Raw genomic sequence first — 20,838 nt, 5'->3', positions numbered from 1 at the left:
GACCTCTAGGTTCCTTGCTAAGCCAGCAGAAAAGGAGGGTTATCCTGGGCCACTCTGGCCTTCCAGAGGACTGACCGTGGGCACCCAACTGGACGGTGACAGGAGCACAACTAGGGCCCAAGGAAATCAGGCTGCAGGCAAAAGCACTCTCCAGGCAGAACACTCCCGTAGTTCTTTGTCTGACCTCTGAAGGCATTCTGAAGGGGTTGAGGGTCAGGATCCCCCAGTGCAATACTGGGTCTTCAAGGTGTAACTTCAAATAAGTTTTCCAACAAACTCCCCCAGGCATAGCCCCACCCTCACCTGGATGCAGCCCCAGGAGGCACGGAAACTTGACCCACTCTCATCCCAAAGCCCTTGGGCTCTTCCTCCAGAAGGAGGAGAGAGGGGTGTGGCCTTTGGGGGCCTGGGTGGTGCTATGGTTCCCAGCCTGGGGATCTCAGGATTTGCCCCTCCTGTTTCCGGCCCCTCCTTCACCCCAGGGACTGCTAGCTCCCTCCACACTGCCTCTTCTGGGGCTCCCTCACAATCCCACACTTAGCCCTGCTTTCTTTGGGGTCTTGAGGCTGGCCCTACCATGCCCAGCAGCCCCAGCACCTCTGGGCCCCCTACCCCCATCTCATGCCCGGTTCCAAAGCCATGAGGCTCTGCTTGCCTCATTCCCTCTGCCCATGCACCCAAGCGCCCACCCCAGCCCCTCGCCTGCCCTCACATTTTCTCTTCCTGTTCTCAGGAGTCGGATCCACCCCTCTTTTCCGAAATACTTCCCCTCTTGCCCTCACTTTCTCACATAGAGACAAACAAAGACTTCCATACCCAGAAATAGACTCACACGGAGCTGTAAGACACAGGCCATGTCCTGCCACACACGCACCCGCGAGCGGGCGCACGCACTAGAGGCTCTCGTGGAGGGAGGCACACAGAGAAGGCATTTGTCTGTGCACGCTCATAAACATCCACACCCACAGCCGCCGAGCTGTGCCCACACCAGGGTGCAGACACACACGGCGGGCGAGACAAGGGCGCACACATCTGTGGACGCGAGGGGACACCGCCTCCCCGGGCACACCCACCACTGACGGCCTGGTGCAGGAGGAAGGCCTCCTCCGGGCTCCGGCTCCCCCCGGATTCCTTCCAGCGAATGTTTCCCTACTTGGCCTGCCAGGTCTCTGGGGAAAGGGCCTCAGAAATGCAGCAGGAGCCGCTTGGGGGACAGCTGGAACTGACTGTTCCCTGCCTGGCCCTGCCGGCGAATTCCCTAACCGAGAAACTATGTGTGGCGAGGGCCCGGGTGGCCGGCGAGCCCCCCGCCGCCTCCCCTCGCGTCCCCTCCCCGCGCCGCCTCCCCGCGGCCCTCGGGCGGCCTCCGGCTGCAGTGCCGCTGCCCAGCGCCCAGGAGCCGGGCTCGCCGGCGTGCCTCGCCGCTTATCTGCGCTGTTTGGACAGCGAGGGCTGGAAAGGCAGGCGTTTCTGTCCCCGCCGAGTCAACAGGCAGACCCCGGGCCGCCGGACTATTTCTGTCTTATCAGTGCAGGAATGCGGCAGCCGCGGCGGCGGCGGCGGCGGCGGCGGCGGCGGCGGGCGGGCGGCGGCGGCGTGGGCCGTGGGCCGTCAGGGCAGCCCTGAAGGGGCCCCCTCCCCACTCCGCTCGAGTAGAAGTGTGAGAGAGCCCAGCAGGACTCAGAGGGGAGAGTTGGAGGAAAAAAAAAGGCAGAAAAGGGAAAGAAAGAGGAAGAGAGAGAGAGAGTGAGAGGAGCCGCTGAGCCCACCCCGATGGCCGCGGACGAAGTTGCCGGAGGGGCGCGCAAAGCCACGAAAAGCAAACTTTTTGAGTTTCTGGTCCATGGGGTGGTGAGTGGGGGAAAGTTAGCGGGGGAGGGTGAGCGAGCTGGCTCGGGCTGAATGGAGGGATGATCGGGAGGGGCCGGGAGGGGGCTCCCGCTCTCCCACCCCTCTGGCAGGGGCGCCTCGGCCCCGCGGCCCAGCCCCAGGACCGTGCCGGCGCCCTGGCACTCGAACACGTCGTCAGGCGGCGGGCCGGGGTTGGGTGCCCGGGCGGGGACGCGAGGCGTTTGCGTGGGTTCTTGTCAGGGGCTGGGGGTGGGACTTGGGGACTGTCCCCCCCAAGAGTGTGCGGGGGTCCCCTCTGTACCAGACGTGTTGTCTTCTGTTCTCTTCCTCGTGGGCCCAGGTGTTCCCCTGCCCTGGGGGTGGGGGTGGGGGACACGGCACTGGGTGGGCTGGTTGTCTGCTCATCCGTTGGGACAGTGTCTCTCGGATTGTGTCTCCGGGAGCAAGGAGCAGGTGACCCTGGAGGCACTGGGAGCGGGAAGCTCTCTGGCTGAACAACCTCTGCATCCTGGCAGGAGGGCTCTGGGGCTTTGCTGATGGCCTCTGCCATCAGGGTCAGAGAGAGACCCTCTCTAGGGACAGACCCCAAGTTAAGGGGTCCGAAGATCCCCTTGGCAGACTCAGCCCACCAGAAGCTGATGTCCTTAAATCCTCAAAGGTGTGAAGGAAGGGCTGCAGTCAGGGATGTGCGGCCTAGAGGCCAAAGGGGCAGGGCGGCACCTTCCTGCCAGGAGCAGACTTGGAAGGCACACAGGGAGCCTAAGGGAGCCCAGGGCGCCCTGAGGGGCTGGGACCTCAGGCTGAGGCAGCAGAAGCCGGGCTGGGAGAAGCGTGGAGGGCAGCAGAATGGGAGAGGCAGGGCCTGTAGGACTTGCAATGGCTACTGGGGTTGGAGCTGGGTGCAGAGGAGGCAGTCAAGTTGACTATGGCCAAATTTGGTTGTGACCCCAAAGAAGGCACGTTCTCAGCGAGGGAGGCCAGAGTCCCTAGAATCTTGGCCCTTCGTTGGGGTGGTCCCAGTAGCTGGCACAGCCCTCTGGGGGCTCTGGAAGCTTCTCTCTCGGGGCTTCTTCAGCAGATCAGCAAGTATCGCTGGCCTTGAAAAATGGGAGAGCAGCTGATTGGGTAAAGGGGCTTCCCTGGGGCAGCCTGTCCTCCAGTCCCAGAGATCTCTGAGGCAAGTTCCCAGGGGTGCCCACGTCAGTCAGCCAAGTTGCCAGTCTGAACCACGCTGTTGGGTGAAGTCCCTTTAAAAAGGCCCATCTAGGGGAGGGAGGGGGCTATACATGTGGGGGGTTTTGTTTTTGTTTTTGTTTTTAATTTGGCCAACTTAGAGCTTCGGTTCTTGGGTGGCTGCGAGTCCCACCGCTTCACTCCCAGTACCCTATCTGTACTGGTGGGGCTGGGCCTAGGCTCCATTCTGGGCCACCACTCTGGAGATATGAGTGACAGGGTCAGGTGGGGTGGGGGAGGCAGACAAATGGACGGGCAGTTTTCACTGTGGGAGAGATGGACAGAGACAGCTGGCTGGCTGGGAGTTAGGGTTAGACCTAGTACAGGGCAAGAGGGATAGGAGGGAGAGTTGGTCACCCAGCTCGGCTCAGGGCTCCTCCTTGTGCCAGGGGGCATCTGCACTCTAGGGGGCAAAGTGGGTAGCGTGTAAAAGGTAACAGGGACACTGGGGGTGCATCCCTTGCTCCCTAATCCCCTTCCTGCTCGCTTTGTCCCCTTCCCACCCACCCTCCACTTTACAGCCTCTCTGGCCTTCCCCAATCCCTGTTCTGGAATCTGGACAAGTGGGGTTTTAAAAGTCTGTGAAACACTTCACTCAGTGGATTTGCATCTCCTCTACATCCCATCTGAGGTGGCAGGGGAGCACACCTGCCTCATCTCGCTCTCCACGGCCCCCTTTGAGCCCTGACTTCCTACCTCACTGGGGCGGGGTGGGAAGTGAAGGAGTTCTGGAGGCGGACAGGAAGGGAGAAATGGATGGAAAGGAAAAGCCGCCGCCTTTGAGCTCTCCAAGCACTCTGGGCAGCCCACCTCCAGCCCAGCTGCCTCCTGTCCTGTCAAAGAATCCTGGTAGAGGGTGACCTCACCAGCTCCTGCTGCCTCCAGCCTTCACCTTAGGAGCAAATGGGGGGGGGGGGGGGGCTAAGTCGTCAGAGCCCCTGGGTGTGGAGGTTTGGAATCAGCCAAAGGGGGTGTGGTTGGAGCTGAGGGGTCAAAAGCAGGGGCCCAGAGAGAAGGGCGGGTTAAGGTGGGGAGGGCAAGTGCACGGCAAGACAGCCCAGGAAGTGGACTGAGAAGCAAGGAGTGGAAAGAGGCAGAAGTCCTAGCAGGGAGCTGGGCCTCTAACCCAGATGAAGCTGCAGAGAGCAAACGGTCCTGGCCCCTCAGGAAACGGCGGTTCAGTGCTGCCTTTGCCAGGAGGAGCTGCGTGACCTTGGCTAGGTCGCTTTTCTCCTTGAGCCACGGTTGCCTCATCTGTCAAGTGGGGTTGGAAAGACCCCCTCAGTCTGTCTCGCAGATGAGCATGTGGATGTGAACATCCTTTGAAAAGGTTGAAAGGCGCCATTAATATTCATTTTCGCGGTACCTTCCGCAAATCCGAGGCTGGCGATGCCCAGTGCAGTTGCCTGGCTTCAGTTAGCTTCCTGCAGCGAGACGCAAAGCCCCCTGCGCCAAGCCGCGCGGTTGCGGCGCCCCTGCCCCTCCCACCCCTCGCTCACGCTGGCGGCATCAGGGTCACCGGCCGGGGGGCGTGGGGTGGGAGAGACGCGGCTCGCCGCGCCGGGAACCGGGGCCCTGGTCTGACGGGCGGGCGCCAGTTTTCTGCTTCACCTCCGCCCCCGCCCCCGCCCCCCCACCAGCGCCCCGGGATGCCGTCTGGAGCCCGGATGCCCCACCAGGGGGCGCCCATGGGCCCCCCGGGCTCCCCGTACATGGGCAGCCCCGCCGTGCGACCCGGCCTGGCCCCCGCGGGCATGGAGCCCGCCCGCAAGCGAGCAGCGCCCCCGCCCGGCCAGAGCCAGGCCCAGAGCCAGGGCCAGCCGGTGCCCACCGCCCCCGCGCGGAGCCGCAGGTGAGTGAGGCCCAGCGCGGACGGGGGGCGGGCCACGGGACCCCAGGGACGGGGTGGGTGAGGAGCGAGATTGGAAGGAGCGAGGAAGAAGGATCAGCAAGGAACGAGCCGTCCTGGGTGGGATGCCCTCTGGGGAGGTGGGCCGAGGGGGCACTGGTCTGGTTCCTTTGTGTGCCCACCGTGGAGACCGAAGCTGCGGCCGTCGCGCCCTTGTCCTTGTCACCTGCTCGGTCCTTCTCTCCCCCCTTGTCCCCAGGTTCTGGGAGATGCTTCAGTCTTTGGGGTGGGGGTGGGGCTGGCGGTAGGACCGAGGGCTGAGCTTTAGGGACTGTGTTTCTTCAAGTGTGGCTGTCCAGTGCACCGTCCTCAGTACCCTGGCTTGACTCTTTAAAAGCCCCACTCCAGATATTCTCAATCTGACTCTCTGGCCAGGGGGGTGGAGCCTGGGGATTTGCCCTGTGGGTGGTCTCCTGCACAGTCCTGCTCTCAGGTGATTCCTAGGCACTCAGAGGTTGAAGAGTTGCCATAATCTGTCCTCGGGACCAGGTCTGCCCCACAGCCACCAGGGACCAGCCCGTCTCCCCGTCTGAGCCAGCTGGTGGCACCCCAAAAGCCCCTGCTGGTGTCTGGCAAGAGAGATGCCCCTCTGGGTTTCACTATTGAACCAAACACACATGCTTCCCTTTGCACACCAGATGGAGTCCTATAAAAGGAGTAATATGGATTTTACCTCATTATTAAATATTTTTTACACATCAAGGAAAATTCACCATTTATAGGAATCCTATGATGAATTCTTTTGCAAAGTGAATCATCCTTTTATACAGTAAACAAGTTCCCGATTTGTCTTGTATAAATGGAGAGTTTCACATAGGTAATTTCTTCAAAACAAATCAGACCTTTAATGAAAGGTGCTTACCTAGCCTTAGAATAGGCTTTTGGAAGGGAGGGGGCAGTGGTTATCACCACACAGGGATGGTACAGAGCCATCCTCCAGGCTGGGTTCTAATCTCAACTTGCCAAGGATTTTCTGGGGGTGCTTTTGGGAGTCAGAAGCAGCTAGCGGGTCAAGAAGAGTCCAGGTCCCAGCTGCCACCCCAAATCCAGCCTGCAGTCACACCCCACAGGAGAACCCTCTCTCTGGATCCCTCTGGGTGTGTTTCTGGACTCTGTTGGCAGGTGATCCGAGGGCCTTTCAGCATCCCCTTCCAAGTCCAGGGTGCCGGGGGTGCAAGTCCTCACCGGCTTCACCCATCACCCCCCTGCTCCAGGGATGGCAGAGGGTGTCTGACACGGCTCCCCTCCCTCTGAGCTCAGGCCACCTTGGGCTGTGCACCCCTGCTTAACAGAAAGGGAAAGTCCTCAGAATCCCTCCTCCCTCTCCTGTCCTCCCCCTCCCTAGCTTTTCTCAAACACTTTTGCAGCTTCCCCACCCCCCCCAAGTCTAAATTTCTCTGGCCTGAGGATATGGTGGGGGTGGAAAGGGGCTCCCGGGCTAGAGAAAGGACGGGGCCACATCTGCTCCCCACAAGAGGACGGAGCACCATGCCAGACAGCACTGCCGTAGCCCCTTGGGCGGGCAGACAAGCGGGCTGTGGGAACCCCAGCCAGGCGGGTGGAGATGTCGGGATAATTTAGCAGGTGGCCTCGTTACTCCCAGATCTGTCGCCATGGTAACCTGGTTTTTTCTTTAAAAAATGTACAGTGCCAAGAGGAGGAAGATGGCTGACAAAATCCTCCCTCAAAGGGTGAGTGCCTTTCACAGCAGCCCCCCAGCCCACCCCCCACCCTTCGCTGCTCTGCCTCCTCTCCCCCCACCCCCCCACCCTGGGCCGCTTCCCCTCCCCCCTTAGGAGCAGAGCTTCAGCGTCACAGCCACTTTCACTTTTTGTTTAAAAAGCTAATTAAGAAGTGGGGCTCCCGGGCCAGAGGGAGGGGGTGGGGCAGAGGGAAGGAGCGGAGCCGGAAGAGGTAGGGTACTGGGCCCGGGGTGCAGTGGACTGAGCTCCAGCAGCCCGCAGACATGAATACAGGTGTGGGACAAAGAGGGCACGAGAGCTAGGGGACCAAAGGCTGGCAGGGGGAGTGAAGGGAACTGAGGCTGGCCGGAAGGCCTGGATGTCATAAGTGAACCCAGGCCAAGCTAGGCGTGGGGCGTGGTACAGCTGAGACGTCAGGTGGAGCGACAAGGTGGGGTGGCAGGGTAGAGGCAAGCAGCGACACCCTCTGTCTCAGGCACCCCAGGGTCCCAGGCACTTTGCAGACACCCCAGGAAGGTCCAGAGGCCATGTGACAAGGGCAAGGACAAGATGAGGAGGTGAAGCCCTAGTTGCTGGGCTCCGTGGCTGCTGCGGCCGCCCCTAGTGATGAAATGCTTCTCCCTCGAGGGAGAAGCAGCGTGTATCCCTACATGTCGAGGTCCTTTCTGCTGGAAACACAGTCCTGGGGAGAAGTCCCCATTTGCACTCCCAAAGTTGCATGCCCAGAACCTGGCCAGCTCCCCTCTACGCTCTCTGTACCCTGGGACCGCATGACACGCACATTCCACCTACAAGACTGGCTGAGCCCCTGGTTCCCTGTCTTGCTCCTTCTCTTCCAGATCCGGGAGCTGGTCCCCGAGTCCCAGGCTTATATGGACCTCCTGGCATTTGAGAGGAAACTGGATCAAACCATCATGCGGAAGCGGGTGGACATCCAGGAGGCTCTAAAGAGGCCAATGAAGGTGTCTTGATTTGGGGGCAGGAAGAGGGCTCTCGGTCCTGTTCCAAGAATGGAGGAGTGGGATTGCCCCGGGAATGGGAGCACACAGCGTTGGCTCTGTACTACACTCTTTATTTCTACAGCAAAAGCGGAAGCTGCGTCTTTATATCTCCAATACTTTTAACCCTGCGAAGCCCGATGCTGAAGATTCTGATGGCAGCATTGCCTCCTGGGAGCTGCGGGTGGAGGGGAAGCTCCTGGATGACGTACGTCCTGGCCCAGGTCTCTCCAGGTGTCCTGGGGTGGGTATGGGGCTGAGCTGAGAACAGACGAGATGTTTGCGCCATGGGTTAGGGAGTCAGCCCCGGCCAGGGGTGGGCGGCCTGAAGAGACAGTCCAGGTGCAGAGGCCTGCTTCTAACCGTGCTGCCCTACCCAACCAGCCCCACCCGCCCCCGACTCATCCTGCCCCCACGGTCCCTGTCCTGCCCCCACGGTCCCTGTCCCTCTCCCACAGCCCAGCAAGCAGAAGCGGAAGTTCTCTTCCTTCTTCAAGAGTTTGGTCATTGAGCTGGACAAAGACCTTTATGGCCCCGACAACCACCTAGTTGAGGTAAGAGCCAGACCTCTTCTGCCCGGGAACGGCCACCTTTCCACAGACCACCATCCCTCAGCCGCACGGAGTCCGGAGCAGGGAGCACCTGAGCGCCCCTGGGCCCAGCAGCCCAGATGGGCCTGTGAGGTGACCCAGCTGTCCTCCCCCTGGGCAGTGGCACCGGACACCCACCACCCAGGAGACGGACGGGTTCCAGGTGAAGAGGCCGGGGGACCTGAGCGTACGCTGCACACTGCTCCTCATGCTGGACTACCAGGTCCGTGGCCCTCCCCACCCACCTTGCTCTTCGGGCAGGCCTCGGCACCCCGAGGGACCCCATGCTCTCCCAACCTCACCTTCTCCAGAGGCATGGTTCCCAGGAGCCCAGTCATCACGTTCCCCAGTCCCAAGCTGCCTGGCCCTGAGCTCTTCCCACTCCCTCGCTTTTACTTTCACGGCCATCTTTTCCCAGCCTCCCCAGTTCAAACTGGATCCTCGCCTGGCTCGGCTGCTGGGACTGCACACACAGAGCCGCTCGGCCATCGTGCAGGCCCTGTGGCAGTATGTGAAGACCAACAGGCTGCAGGACTCGCATGACAAGGAATACATCAATGGGGACAAATACTTCCAGCAGGTACCCTCTCCCCTGATCTCAGGGGTGTGGGGGGCCGGCAGAGGTCCCAGTAGGGGAGGTGCCTCGACTAACGGCAACACCCCCTCCCCCACTTCTAGATTCCTGGGTATCACAAATGGTAAGCAGGGTCCTAGTGCAGGCCCAGCCGTGGCGTAGCTCCGCGCCGCAGCCCATCCCTTTTAGCCAGGGCAGTTTAGAAAGATCTGGAACCTTAAAAGGCCAACAGTTTGGGGAACATAGTATTCTTGGCACTCGGGAGTTGGGATCCCTGGGTTCTAGTCCTGGATCCAGACTCCACCAAAGTAGAGATTATTATTCGTAAAGCTGTTTAAATAAACACGGCAGGTAAACCTGAGGAGTCAAATAGCAGCGGGTGTTTACTGAGCACTTGCCGTGTGCCAGGCACTGTTGCAGCGAGTGGGGGCTCACCCACTTAGTTCTCCCAACCACCCTGGTGGTTACCATCCCCACTCTGCACTTGAAGAAACCGAGGCCTGAGAGTTCAGGGGCCTGACCCGAGGTTGTGGGGTCAATGGAAGAGGCAGGATTTGCACCTCGGCGGCCACAGACCCAGGGCTGGTGCTTTCGACCACTGCACCGCACAGCCCACGTCCTTGTCCTCACTCCACCACCAACACCCACGTCCCCGGCCCAGCAGCACTGAGGAGTTGGACTTGCTCTTGGCGTCTTGTGGCCGTCCCAGAACGGAAGGATCTAGGGCTATAGTTACACTCTTTTCAAGCAGATGAGATTGGTCTCTTTCTCTCCTGCTTCAGATTTTTGATTGCCCGCGGCTGAAGTTTTCTGAGATTCCCCAGCGCCTCACAGCTCTGCTATTGCCCCCTGACCCTATTGTCATCAACCACGTCATCAGGTGAGGCCCCAGCTTGCTCCTCAGACCAGGGAATCATGGCAGTTCTGCCCTCCCTCTCCGCCCCCCGGTTCCCTCCCACCACCACCGCATCTGCCCCTGGGACCCTCTGGCCTCTGTGGGAGCAGCGCGGATACCAAGGGCTGGACTTCCCTGGCAGCGTGGACCCGTCGGACCAGAAGAAGACGGCGTGCTATGATATTGACGTGGAGGTAGAGGAGCCACTGAAGGGACAGATGAGCAGCTTCCTCCTGTCCACGGCCAACCAGCAGGAGATCAGCGCTCTGGACAGTAAGGTGGGGCCAGAGCCCAGAGCTGGAGTGGGACATTAACCCCGAAATGACAAAATACAGACAAGAAATGAGAGCACAGGCCTATGGAGAGATGAAGGGGGCAGGTGGCCCTTCCCTTGCTACTTAGAGCTCTGCCCATCCCCCGTTCTCCAGGCCTGGACCCCAGGGATTGCCCTTCAAAGGAACAGCAGCAAACCCCTCGCCCGCTGGCCCCCCTCCTCCTTCCCCTTCTCTCCCACATCACCATGGCCAGGTGAAAGCGTCTTTTTTTCTACCTGTAGATCCATGAGACGATTGAGTCCATAAACCAGCTCAAGATCCAGAGGGACTTCATGCTAAGCTTCTCCAGAGACCCCAAAGGCTACATCCAAGACCTGCTCCGCTCCCAGAGCCGGGACCTCAAGGTGAAGGGGACGCAGGGAGCACTGGATGGAAGAGAAACACATTGGGAAGACAGTAAAGGTGGTTACACAAGGGCTGGAGGGGGTCCGGGCTCCGGGCTGACCCCGCTGCTCCCTCCCAGGTGATGACAGATGTGGCAGGCAATCCCGAGGAGGAGCGCCGGGCTGAGTTCTACCACCAGCCCTGGTCCCAGGAAGCCGTCAGCCGCTATTTCTACTGCAAGGTGTGGATGGGCCCGTGTACCTCAGGCCTCCCCACCCCCCAACTCCCAGAGAAGCCTCCCTTCCCAGCCCTGTCAGCGGCCCTTGCCGCTCCACCAACCCCCTCACTGCGCAGGCGCCCTCCCTGCCCCCAGATGCTCTTCTAGGGTGGCTGGGTGGTGGGGACTGGCCTGTCACTCACCGGCAACAGCGTAACCCTGCTACTGCTCTTATTTTCCTCAAGATCCAGCAGCGCAGGCAGGAGCTGGAGCAGTCGCTGGTTGTACGCAACACCTAGGAGCCCCCGCGAATGAGCCCACTGTGGGCCTCCGCGCCCCGGGCCCTGGCCCCCCGGGGCTCTGCCACACTCCTCTGCCACCTTCTGGGTGAGGCAGGGGAATGATTAAAGGTCATGCATCTGAGAGCAGACTTGTGTGTCATTGGCAACTGGGGAGGAAGGACAAGGGGAAGGCGGTGGGTCCCTCTGGGAAGACTGCCCACCCCCTCCCTCAGAGTCTTCTCTTTACTCCGTTTCCCCTAGACCTAAAAACAGTTTGGCAGAAGACACTTTTAATAACATTTATCTTATTAAAAAAATACAGCACAAGCTCTCCATCTGTCCGTCCGTTTTGCCTTGCCCTGCCGGGGCCGCGGCCGAGAGGGGAGCCGCACGGAGGGCCAGGGCTCGGGGCCGAGCTAGGTGCTGTTGGCCTGCTCGGGCTCAAACAGCGCCACGGCGAGCTGCGCCCGGCCCCCCAGCCCCTCCAGGTTGCTGAGGCGGCAGCGGTGGTAGAGCTCCTCGCTGAGCCGTGGGCTACAGTCCCGCAGGGAGAACTTCTGCACCAGCCCTGGCTCCACGGCCCGGAAGAGGTGGAGCCCTGAGAACCGGAGGAAAACATCCATCACCTCCAGCCCCTCCAGGGCTTCCTCCTCTTCCTGGCCTGCCAGTTCACCGGCCAGCCGGGCTCGGGCCGCCAGGTAGTCGGCGTTGTAGAAGCAGCCCTCCGCGGACGCCTGCCGGTCAAACCTGCCTCCTACGGGAGCCCCCCGGGCAGGGTCGGCACCGGGAGGGGATGGGGGGTCAGGGGCGGCTCCCGGGGGCCCTGGCGGAGATCTCTGTGGTGCCAGGGCAGGGTTGAACTCCTGGAAATGCACCGGGAAGAAGGCCTGCCAGCCAGAGATGGCGTTCATTCGGCAACGGTTGAGGACTTCGGGCCCGGGCCTGGTCCACACGGTGGTGAGGAAGAAGAGTGTGTCCACGGGGTGCTTCTTAGAGACCACGTCCATGAGCCGCACCTGGGAAGGGGCCTCTGCGCGCACGGCGAGCCAGGCCAGCCTGGTCCCCGGGTACCGTCGCTCTAACTCGGCCGCTGCCGCCTTCACCCCAACGAATGGGTCTGGGGCCCCTCGGCCACCTTCCCGGGGTCCGTAGACCAGCAGCAGGGTGAGCAGCGCGTGGTCTCGTGGCTCCAGGACGCCGGCCGCAAAGGCCTCCAGGAAAGCCAGGGCTGCGGCGGCCTCGGCCGCCGGGAGTGGCAGCACGAGCTGCACGCGGGTGGCCTCCGTGACGTAGGGCATGGGCAGGATCTCCACCCGGCTCAGCGGCCGCAGCAGGCTGACCCTGCGGGCCAGGGCCCGCCGGTGCCCGCGCTGCGTCACGGCTTCCAGCAGGAGGTCCAGGGTGTACTCCATGCCCCGCGCCGGGTCGAAGCGCCGATAGCCGTTGAGCAGCCGCTGCTTCTGAAAGCGCAGGCGGGGCTGGTAGCGCCGATTCAGCTGCTCCAGAGCAGTCTCCACGGCGTCACCCACATCGGCCCTGCTGGCCCCCTGCAGTGGGCACTTGGGGGACCCGTCTGCACAGGAGAAGGTATGCTGCTCTGTGAAGTAGTCCCAGCCCAGCACCTCAAATCGAGAGTGTGGCGTGAAAGGGGCCGGGAGCCCGATGGGCCAGCTCAGCCCTGCCTCGCCCTCGGGGGTCAGCACGGTCAGGTTCTGGATCTGAGCCTAGGGTGGGAGGGACGCACAGTTAGGGCCCTCTCGGGAGTCAGGGCCCGACCCGGCTCTAGCGTCCTGGGTTCTGAGCTCTGTCCTGACTCTGTCAACACGTGGTGAGGTGCCCCCGGGCTAATCGTTTCATCCCCTTTCCATTCGTGTCTGTAAAATGCAGAAAGCATATGAATCCTACACACCTTATACAGTTGCTCTGAGAAGGAAGAGGTGGGAAATGTGCTTTTGCAGAGGTTAAAGCCCCGCAGCCTTTCTCTCCCATACCCACAGTATACCTTCTTCATGACCGAACCTTTGCTTCCACCTGCATTCCACCACTCACAGCCACGATCCACTGGAGCATTCTTCCACGTCTACCCTTGGGCTTTTTAAGGACAGTGCTAGAAATCCAGGGACTTCTAGGCTTCTGCGTCCCCAGTGGAGGGGCACTAAAACAATCGTGTCTAAGCGCTGTACTGAGCCCTAATCCTCATAGTGCACCTGCAAACCCTTTTAACTCCATCCAGGTCGGGCCAGGAGCTTCTCTTACGATTGACCTGGGTGCCCATGGGCCCCTTCTCCTTGGAGAGGTTTACACTTAGGTGTGGTCAGCCTCCCCGCTCACCCAGCTGCCCACTCACTGGGAGCTGACCTCCATCCGCGGCCCCAGGCTCACCTGCAGTTGCTCTATCTCGCTGTACGCCCGCTCCAGCTCCAGAGCACTGAAGCGCTTATGCAGCCTGTACATGAGGGCTCCCTCGGAGACGGGGTGCACTGCGAAGGCACTCAGGAAAGCCGAGCTCCCCTCCTTCTCAGGGTCCCTATTTTTGGCCAGTTCAAATGAACGATACTGCTGCCCCTAAAGGGACCAATCAGATCAATCAAAACCACGCACGGAGGGCTGCCTGTCCCCACCACCCCTAACCGGACTCCGCATTCACCCCTGTTGCTGCCACAGAACGGCGGGGGGGAGTAGGAGCTCACTCCAGTGTCCCCTTAAGCTTGGCCTGACTCTCACCAGACTTGGGAAAAAAGAATGTGAAGTAGGCAATTAAGGATGCCCTCTTTGCCCAAAGAACCGCACTGTTTGAAGAGAATGAAAGCCACGAGCCAGAAAATGCTCCCCGACTCTGGTTTACCTTACTTCTCCAGGACAGTGGCCATCTCTAGGACATTCCCAGATCGTTTATGACTGTGCATGTGTCCGGGGAGGGGGCAAAGGGCACGGGGGGCAGATGGGAGGAGCTGGTGAGTAGGGGCACCTTTCTATCTTGCCCAGAGGGTCCCTGACAAGATGCCACTTTTGACAGCCCGAGGGTTCTAAGCCAGGGTCAGTGGCTAGGAAGGACAAAACCCCAACGCACTGCTGGGAAGGAGCCAGCAGCACCCACCCTGGAGACCAATCACTCAGTCACTACGAATTGTCGGGGACCGAGATGGACTTGAAAGGGCTGTCACCTGGTGCTGGGAGACACAGCCGATGCCCAGAGAGTCGATGAGGCAGCGGCCAAGCCACTCATCAGGACGGGCACTGAGAATGTCTCCTCGGCAGCCGTCCAGATGGGGCCGCAATCGAAGCAGGAGACTCCGTGACAACAGGTAGCCAAAGCCCCCGTGGCAGTACTGGGCCTGCTCGCCTGCGCCAATAAACTCCTCGGCTCGGCCCAAGTACAGGTCTTGGTTGATGCTGAGGTGGCCAGCAAGGGCTGCCAGGCGGGGGGCCTGTACATACGTGTCATCCTGCATGATGAAGAACCAGTCGTAGTCGGCCCCAAAGTGTGTGTGGAGATGGCGCAGGGTCTCTGACATGAGCCAGGCTGGCCGTTCGTCCCCGTGAGATACCACCTGCATTCCTGCAGGAGTCCGCGCCCCTCGCTGCCCCGTGAAGTACAGTAATCGGGGGAAGTGGTGGGCCACTGTGCGGTTGACAGCCACAGCCAGAGTGGACAGGGTAGCCCTGGAGGTCAGGACAGCCACCAGCAACCGCTCCCGAGAGCCCAGCTCTGTTTGGATATACCGAGTCCTGCGGAGGGACCAACAGGCCAAGGGTCAACTCCTTAATCTTTAGGAGCCCAGTCTGTCCAGCATATATGTCGCTCTAGGAATGCAGAGAGGAGGGACCTCCTCATTGATATTAATGAGCTACTCCAGTGAGCATCCACTGACACTGGAATTCACTTGAGGAGGGGTCTACTAAGGATGGACTGGATGATTAGGCGGTTAGATGCAATTCCTGCCCTGTTTAAGAACATCCAACACAAATTTAACACCAACGGGCAAGACTTTCTTAAACCTGAGAAGGGAAAAATAGGAACAAACCATGATGGGTAATAAGGCAAAGAATTGTTCTAGGAGCCTAACACTGATCACCAGTGAAGGCAGAGGCAAGGCCTTAGAGCCGCGCGTAAGTGGGGTCCGGGGACCATGTACACACACAGCTCTCACCTGAGCACCTTCTTATAGGGCTTGTTGGGATCCCTGTAGTAAGGGACAATCCGGGGTTTGAAGTCTTCATCACTTTGGTCGAGTCCAGTTCTTGAGTCTGGATTATGTGGCACTCCTGGTTCCCCCACAGCTTCTACACAAGGATCTTCTCCCTCACCCTGGATCCAGGAAACCCGCAAGAGGCTCAGGCTGCATCCCAGAGACAGCCCTAGGATGAGGGGCAGTGCTGGTCGAAGCACAGCCAACAGGGAGCTCAGTCGCATGGTGGTAGGCCCTGCCATACGTATGCCCCAGAGGGCACGGCTTGAAGGATCAATCAGTAGGTTGGATGGGTATTAGGCCAATAGTAGGCCTGCAGTTTTTAACCAGGAAACCTAGGGTCAGTGAAGTCAACGACAGAGCAAGCTGTGCTTGCTTCCAGGCCCAGCATCCCCAGGAAGCGTATGGCTGGGCTTCAGTCCTCGAGGTGCCAGATTTAACCCTCAGTCTAAATGGCAATACATATTAGAGTCAATTTCACCCATGAACGGGATTATGGTCTGTCTTCCAGAAAGAGGAGGGAACAAAACTTAATCCTGCCAAATCTAACCCAAAATGAAGGACTACACACATCTGTAGACCGGATCTAAGTCGATACAGCAGCAGCTGATATAGAAAGGGTTGGGGGAAAGCACATACTCCATCAAAGTAACAGCCTCAACAAGAGCCTTCGTCAGTGGGCCTTTTTCAAAGAGCACCTGGCTGAGGGCACGGTTCTCACTCAGTTCACCGAAGGGGCTGCCGACTAGCTATTGAAGACTAGCTACTGAAGGCCAGCACGGGGGAAGGGTTAAGGGCCTCCTTCTACTCTACTCCTGAGTGTTAAGGAAACACACAGCTACTAGAGTAACCCCTCCTCCCAGGCGAGAGTGGTCAAGAGCCTCTGCCATGGTGCGCAGTTCTGCCCACCCACAGGAGGCGGACAGAGACGTGACTCAGCACTGAGAGCCTCTCAGAGGAGCACAACGGCTGATGGAACCATGCTGCGGGGCAATTCTTCTCCGAATCCCAGCTGCTTAGGGGCCGGTGCCGTCCACCTTCTTCTGAGAGGAGACAGGAAGCGAATGACAGTAACTCTGGCCGTGTAAGAGCAGTTCAGCGTCTGGTTTTACCGGGGCCCCTGGTACCCAAGCCAAACCAAAGTGGGAGGACGAGAAGCAGCTGAGACGACACCGGGATCCTGTGAAAGCAAACGGAGGCCCGGCCGGCTTCGGACGTGACCGCTGCCAGGACGAGCGCCGCCGCTCTCCCTCTCAGCGATCAAAGACCAAGTCCAGTCCTAGAAGGAAGGCCCAACGCGAGTTTTAGCTGTTAGTCTCAAAACAGAAATAAAACCGGCTGCGCCACGGAACTGTCGAGGAGGGGCTGGGGGGCTCAGCTCGGTTTGTTCGCGCGGAGGGAATGGAGGTCGCGGCTGGGCGAGGAAGGCAAAGACGCCGTTATCAGGCCCGTCGGCGGGGCAAAGGCCCTGCCTGCGCCAGCGGGCGAGGGACAGCAGGCACACCCGAGTCCCACAGGCGGAGGCCCTGCAGCAGGGCCAGGGGAGGCGGCGGACCGGTAATGCGCCGCCCGGTGTGGCCGATGCGGCCCGCGCCGTCCTGGGGAGCAGGGGCGAGGGCGTGGGGTGGGACCTGCTCCTGCCGTCGGGAGCTGCGGCCCTGTCGCCCCTGCAGGGGGAAGGGCGGGGAAGGGGGAACAGACCCCGGTGCCCGGCCGAGGCGCCCGCTCCGCCGCCGCAGCCGCTGCCACCTCACAGCCCGGCCCGCGCCTTCCTCTTCCGCTCGCCGTCAGTCCCGGTCTCTATGGTGACAGCATCCGGTCGCTCGCCCCGCCTCCGCCCCGGGTGGTCTCCCCGCCCCTTCCGCGCACGCGCAGCCGCCGCGGGGAGGACGTGGCGGCCCCGCCAGGCGCCGGCTCCGAAGGAGAGGCGTGCGCCCCACAGACGCTAGTACGGGTGGGCCGGGGGGCGCTCCGCAGCTTCAGGCTCAACTTTTGTCTGCCTTGGAAATAAAATGCCCTTCGCCTCAGTGGGCGCGGTTCTGCCTCCTCGACGACTTCTCCCGATGGGCTTCGGAACCCCATCGTCCGCTGAGTTATTTCAGAAATGTTGTTTGCCTACCAAGCTGCAGGCCAGCATTGAAAGTATTGAGTGAGGGGCGCCTGGGTGGCTCAGGCATTTAAGCGTCTGCCTTCGGCTCAGGTCATGATGGCAGGGTCCTGGGATCGAGCATCGGGCTCGTTGGTCAGCAGGGAGTCCGCTTCTCCCTCTGCCTGCTGCTCTTCCAGTTTGTGCGCGCGCTCTCACAAATAAATAAAATCTTGAGAGAAAAAAAAGAGAGAGAGAGAGAAGAAAAGAAAGAATTGAGTGAACAAGTGGTGGGCGAGGCGGGCATGGTCCCTGCCCTCTGGGAGCTGAGGGTTGAGAGAGACAGACATTAAACACACACTGACATACCAAAAATATGAACAGGTAGAAAGGAAATCGCAACCTGTCATAAGTATCATTGCAGAAAGTAGAGACCAGCAGAAAAACATGACAGGAAGCATTAAATTAGATCGGGAATTTGGGAATGCTGAGATCCAAAGATTGAATAAGTTACCTAGGCAAAAAGTGGAGAGGAGTTTTCTGGGCAAAGAGCAGAGCACATAGGACCTGAAAGAGGAAAGACACTGCCCTAGAGAACTGGGAAGGCCAGGGCCAGCTAAAGTCCCATGAGAGAGGCAAAAAAAGCCCAAGGGGAGGCTGGAGGGCTGGCCGGGCCTTCCAAAGAGCACAACAGGTTTCCAACAGGGAAGGCACATCCCTAATAGGCAATTTGCAAGTGTATGAGGGGGGCAATCTCGTTTTATGGTTGACGGGAGGAGCCAAGAATGCTACAAATCCTGCACTTTGCAAGACTGTCACACAAGAGGAAATCACCCAGCCCACACAGCTTTCAAATGTTCTCCTAAAAGTTCATGTAAGTGGAAAAAAAAGTTATAATTAACTAATCCTTGAACCTGTGCTTTATTTTTCAAAACATTTTATTTATTTATTTGGCAGAGAGGGAGAGCACAAGCAGGGGGAGCAGCAGGCAGAGGGAAAGGGAGAAGCAGGCTCCCCGCTGAGCAGAGAGCCTGATGTGGAGCTCAATCCCAGAACCCCAGGATCATAACCTGAGCCTAGCCGAAGGCAGACACCACCCAGGCGCCCCAAGAGCCTGTGTTTTATATATAAAAACAAAGTAATTTTGCAGGGTTGTAATATGTGCAGAATTTTCAAGGAATGTATCATGTAAATGGAAGGAAGATAATACTTTGTTTCGTTCAGGAATTTACTAAGTTACTATTTTGGAGAACTGTATCACAGACAGCAGTGTCCTCCTGGCGTTCTGTCTGTATTTGTACTGTCACGTTCAAGGTGATCCTATATGCAGGTACAAACATATGACTAATTATGTTTTCTAGCATAGTGAAATAACAATTACTGGCAAGTCTCTCCTTTTTTTCTGTTATGGTTAAGACACAATAATTTTTTTTTTTAATTTATGTGTGTAGTTAGGTTATATCATCTATGAACTTTATTTCAAAATAGTAAGGAGGTGTTATTAAAAAAAAGTTTGCTATTAAAAGGGAACATTGGGGCTGGTAGAGTTAAGAACCATCATTCTAGGAAGTATATAAGATAGAAGTTACCAGCATTTGTTTTCCTTTACTGTGTTTTGGTTTTTATCCTCAGTTAGACTGCAATTTGATCTCCCCTGAGCAACTGGCACATAATAAGTGGTAAGTGAATGATTTGTTAGAATAGACCCTGGGAAGCAGAGTATGGATGCTTACCTCGACTCTGGGAGATACAGGTTCCAGACCAGCATTGTCCAACAAAAATATAATGTGAGCTGTATATGTAATTTAAAATTTTCACATTTTTAAAAAGGAAAAAGAAACAGATGAAATTAATTTTAATAATATATTTATTATATTATTAAACATATCAAAATATAATTTCAACATGTAATCAATATAAAAAATTGAGATATTTTACATTTTTTCCCACGGACAATCTTTTTCTTTTTTCTTTTTTTTTTTTTTTAAATTCCAGTATAACATATAGGGTTATACTAGTTTCAGGTGTACAATATAGTAATTCAACAATTACATACATTACTCAGTGCTTGTTATAAGTGTAGTCTCTCCTTTTTCTTTTCTTTTTTTTTTTTTAAAGATTTTATTTATTTATTTATTTGAGAGAGAGAGAGAGAGAGAGAGAGAAACAGCATGAGAGGAGATAGGGTCAGAGGGAGAAGCAGGCTCCCCGCTGAGCCGGGAGCCCGATGTGGGACTCGATCCCAGGACTCCGGGATCATGACCTGAGCCAAAGGCAGTCGCTTAACCAACTGAGCCACCCAGGCGCCCAAGTCTCTCCTTTTTCTTAAGATTTTATTTATTTATTAGAGAGAGAGATGGTGAGCAAGAGCACAAGCGGGGTGAAGGGGCACAGGGAGAGGGAGAAGCAGGCTCCCTGCTGAGAAAGGAGCCGGATATGGGGCTCCATGGGGGGGAGGGAAGGGGGGAATGGGGGGGCAATGGACAGGATTGAGATCATGACCTGAGCCAAAGGCAGACACTTAATGACTGAGCCACCCAGGTGCCCCCTGATAAGTCTACTCTTAATCCCCTTTACCAGTCTCACCCATCCCCCCACCCACCTCCTCTCTGGTAACCACCAGTTTGTTCTCTATAGTTAAAAGTCTGTTTTTTTGTCTTCCTTTTTTGTTGTTGTTCATTTTTTTCATAAATTCCACACATGAGTGAAATCATATGGTATTTGTCTTTCTCTGACTGACTTATTTCAGTTAGCATTATACCCTTAGATCCATCCATGCTATTGCAAATGGCAAGATTTCATTTTTTATGGCTGAGTAATACTCCACTGTGCATATATATCACATTTTCTTTATTCATTCATTATCTGTGGACACTTGTGTTGCTTCCATATCTTGGCTATTGTAAATCATGCTGCAGTAAACGTAGAGGCACATATATCTTTTCGAATTAGTGTTTTTGTTTTCTTTAGGTAAATACCCAGTAGTGGAATTACTGGATCGTATGGTAATTCTACTTTTCATATTTTGAGAAACCTCCATACTGTCTTCCACAGTGGCTGCACCACTTTGTGTTCCCACCAACAGTACATGAGAGTTCCTTTTTCTTCATGTCCTCACCAACACTTACTTCTTGTGTTATTTTAGCCATTCTGACAAGTGGGATGTGGTTTTGATTTGCATTTCCCTGAAGATTAGTGATGTTAAGCATTTTTTCAGGTAACTGTTGGTCATTTTCTTTGGAAAAAGATCTGTTCATGTCTTCTGCCCCTTTTAAATTAGATTATTCAGGGGGCGCCTGGGTGGCTCAGCTGTTAAGCATCTGCCTTCGGCTCAGGTCATGGTCCCAGGGTCCTGGGATCGAGCCCTGCATCAGGCTCCCTGCTCTGCGGGAGGCCTGCTTCTCCCTCTCCCACTCCCCCTGCTTATGTTCCTTCTCTCTCTGTGTCTCTCTTTGTCAAATAAGTAAAAATCTTAAAACAAAATAAATTAGATTATTCAGATTTTTTTGGTGTTGAGTGTGTAAGTTCTTTATTTTACTTATTAACCTCTTATTGGATATATCATTTGCAAATATCTTCTCCCATTCGGTGGGTTGTTTTTTTGTTTTGTTTATGGTTTCCTTTGCTGTGCAGAAGCTTTTTATTTTGGTGT

General features: G+C 57.2%; 2 protein-coding genes and 1 long non-coding RNA gene across 5 annotated transcripts in view; 1 reads left to right on the top strand and 2 right to left on the bottom strand.

Annotated features, from left to right (window-relative positions):
• The window catches only part of SMARCD3 (SWI/SNF related, matrix associated, actin dependent regulator of chromatin, subfamily d, member 3), a 30,489-nt gene extending 19,437 nt beyond the window's left edge, over positions 1-11,052 (top strand). For 2 of the 3 annotated variants that reach the window (XM_035029828.1, XM_035029829.1), the window contains exons 3-14: positions 4,725-4,936; positions 6,642-6,684; positions 7,536-7,658; positions 7,780-7,902; positions 8,153-8,248; positions 8,406-8,507; positions 8,703-8,864; positions 9,641-9,738; positions 9,896-10,031; positions 10,310-10,432; positions 10,552-10,653; positions 10,875-11,052. In XM_035029828.1, coding sequence (XP_034885719.1) covers positions 4,725-4,936; positions 6,642-6,684; positions 7,536-7,658; positions 7,780-7,902; positions 8,153-8,248; positions 8,406-8,507; positions 8,703-8,864; positions 9,641-9,738; positions 9,896-10,031; positions 10,310-10,432; positions 10,552-10,653; positions 10,875-10,928 — 1,374 coding nt within the window. In that variant the 3' untranslated portion in view covers positions 10,929-11,052. Of the gene's footprint in view, positions 1-1,573; positions 1,852-4,724; positions 4,937-6,641; positions 6,685-7,535; positions 7,659-7,779; positions 7,903-8,152; positions 8,249-8,405; positions 8,508-8,702; positions 8,865-9,640; positions 9,739-9,895; positions 10,032-10,309; positions 10,433-10,551; positions 10,654-10,874 lie in introns of those variants that run through there. The other variant, XM_035029827.1, reaches the window with a different exon arrangement.
• LOC118026815 lies at positions 9,732-11,032 on the bottom strand. Its single transcript, XR_004683683.1, has 3 exons — positions 10,833-11,032; positions 10,304-10,453; positions 9,732-10,050 (listed from the first exon to the last, which is right to left on the bottom strand). It is a non-coding gene; the product is annotated as an uncharacterized LOC118026815 (long non-coding RNA).
• Positions 11,053-11,073: 21 nt separating the features above from the next.
• CHPF2 (chondroitin polymerizing factor 2) lies at positions 11,074-16,884 on the bottom strand. The gene is made up of 4 exons (XM_035029826.1): positions 15,062-16,884; positions 14,075-14,639; positions 13,293-13,475; positions 11,074-12,634 (listed from the first exon to the last, which is right to left on the bottom strand). The coding sequence occupies exons 1-4, from the start codon at positions 15,340-15,342 to the stop codon at positions 11,327-11,329; spliced, it is 2,337 nt and encodes a 778-aa protein (XP_034885717.1). The 5' UTR covers positions 15,343-16,884; the 3' UTR covers positions 11,074-11,326.
• Between the last annotated feature and the right edge of the window lie 3,954 nt (positions 16,885-20,838).

Source organism: Mirounga leonina, unplaced genomic scaffold, assembly GCF_011800145.1.
Source record: "Mirounga leonina isolate KUSES-001 unplaced genomic scaffold, KU_Mleo_1.0 Mir_321, whole genome shotgun sequence".
NCBI classification, from domain to species: domain Eukaryota; kingdom Metazoa; phylum Chordata; class Mammalia; order Carnivora; family Phocidae; genus Mirounga; species Mirounga leonina.
The sequence above is the reverse complement of the archived record's forward strand: the minus strand, read 5'-3'. Positions and strand labels throughout refer to the sequence as shown.

Bases quoted from the DNA above. Each gene is read 5' to 3' on its own strand.
- CHPF2 (XM_035029826.1), bottom strand. From the start codon at position 15,342: ATGGCAGGGCCTACCACCATGCGACTGAGCTCCCTGTTGGCTGTGCTT. The intron at 13,476-14,074 runs GTGACAGCCCTT...TGGTCCCTTTAG, and splicing joins GCTGTGTCTCCCAGCACCAG to GGGCAGCAGTATCGTTCATT. The intron at 12,635-13,292 runs GTGAGCCTGGGG...CTCCCACCCTAG, and splicing joins GCGAGATAGAGCAACTGCAG to GCTCAGATCCAGAACCTGAC.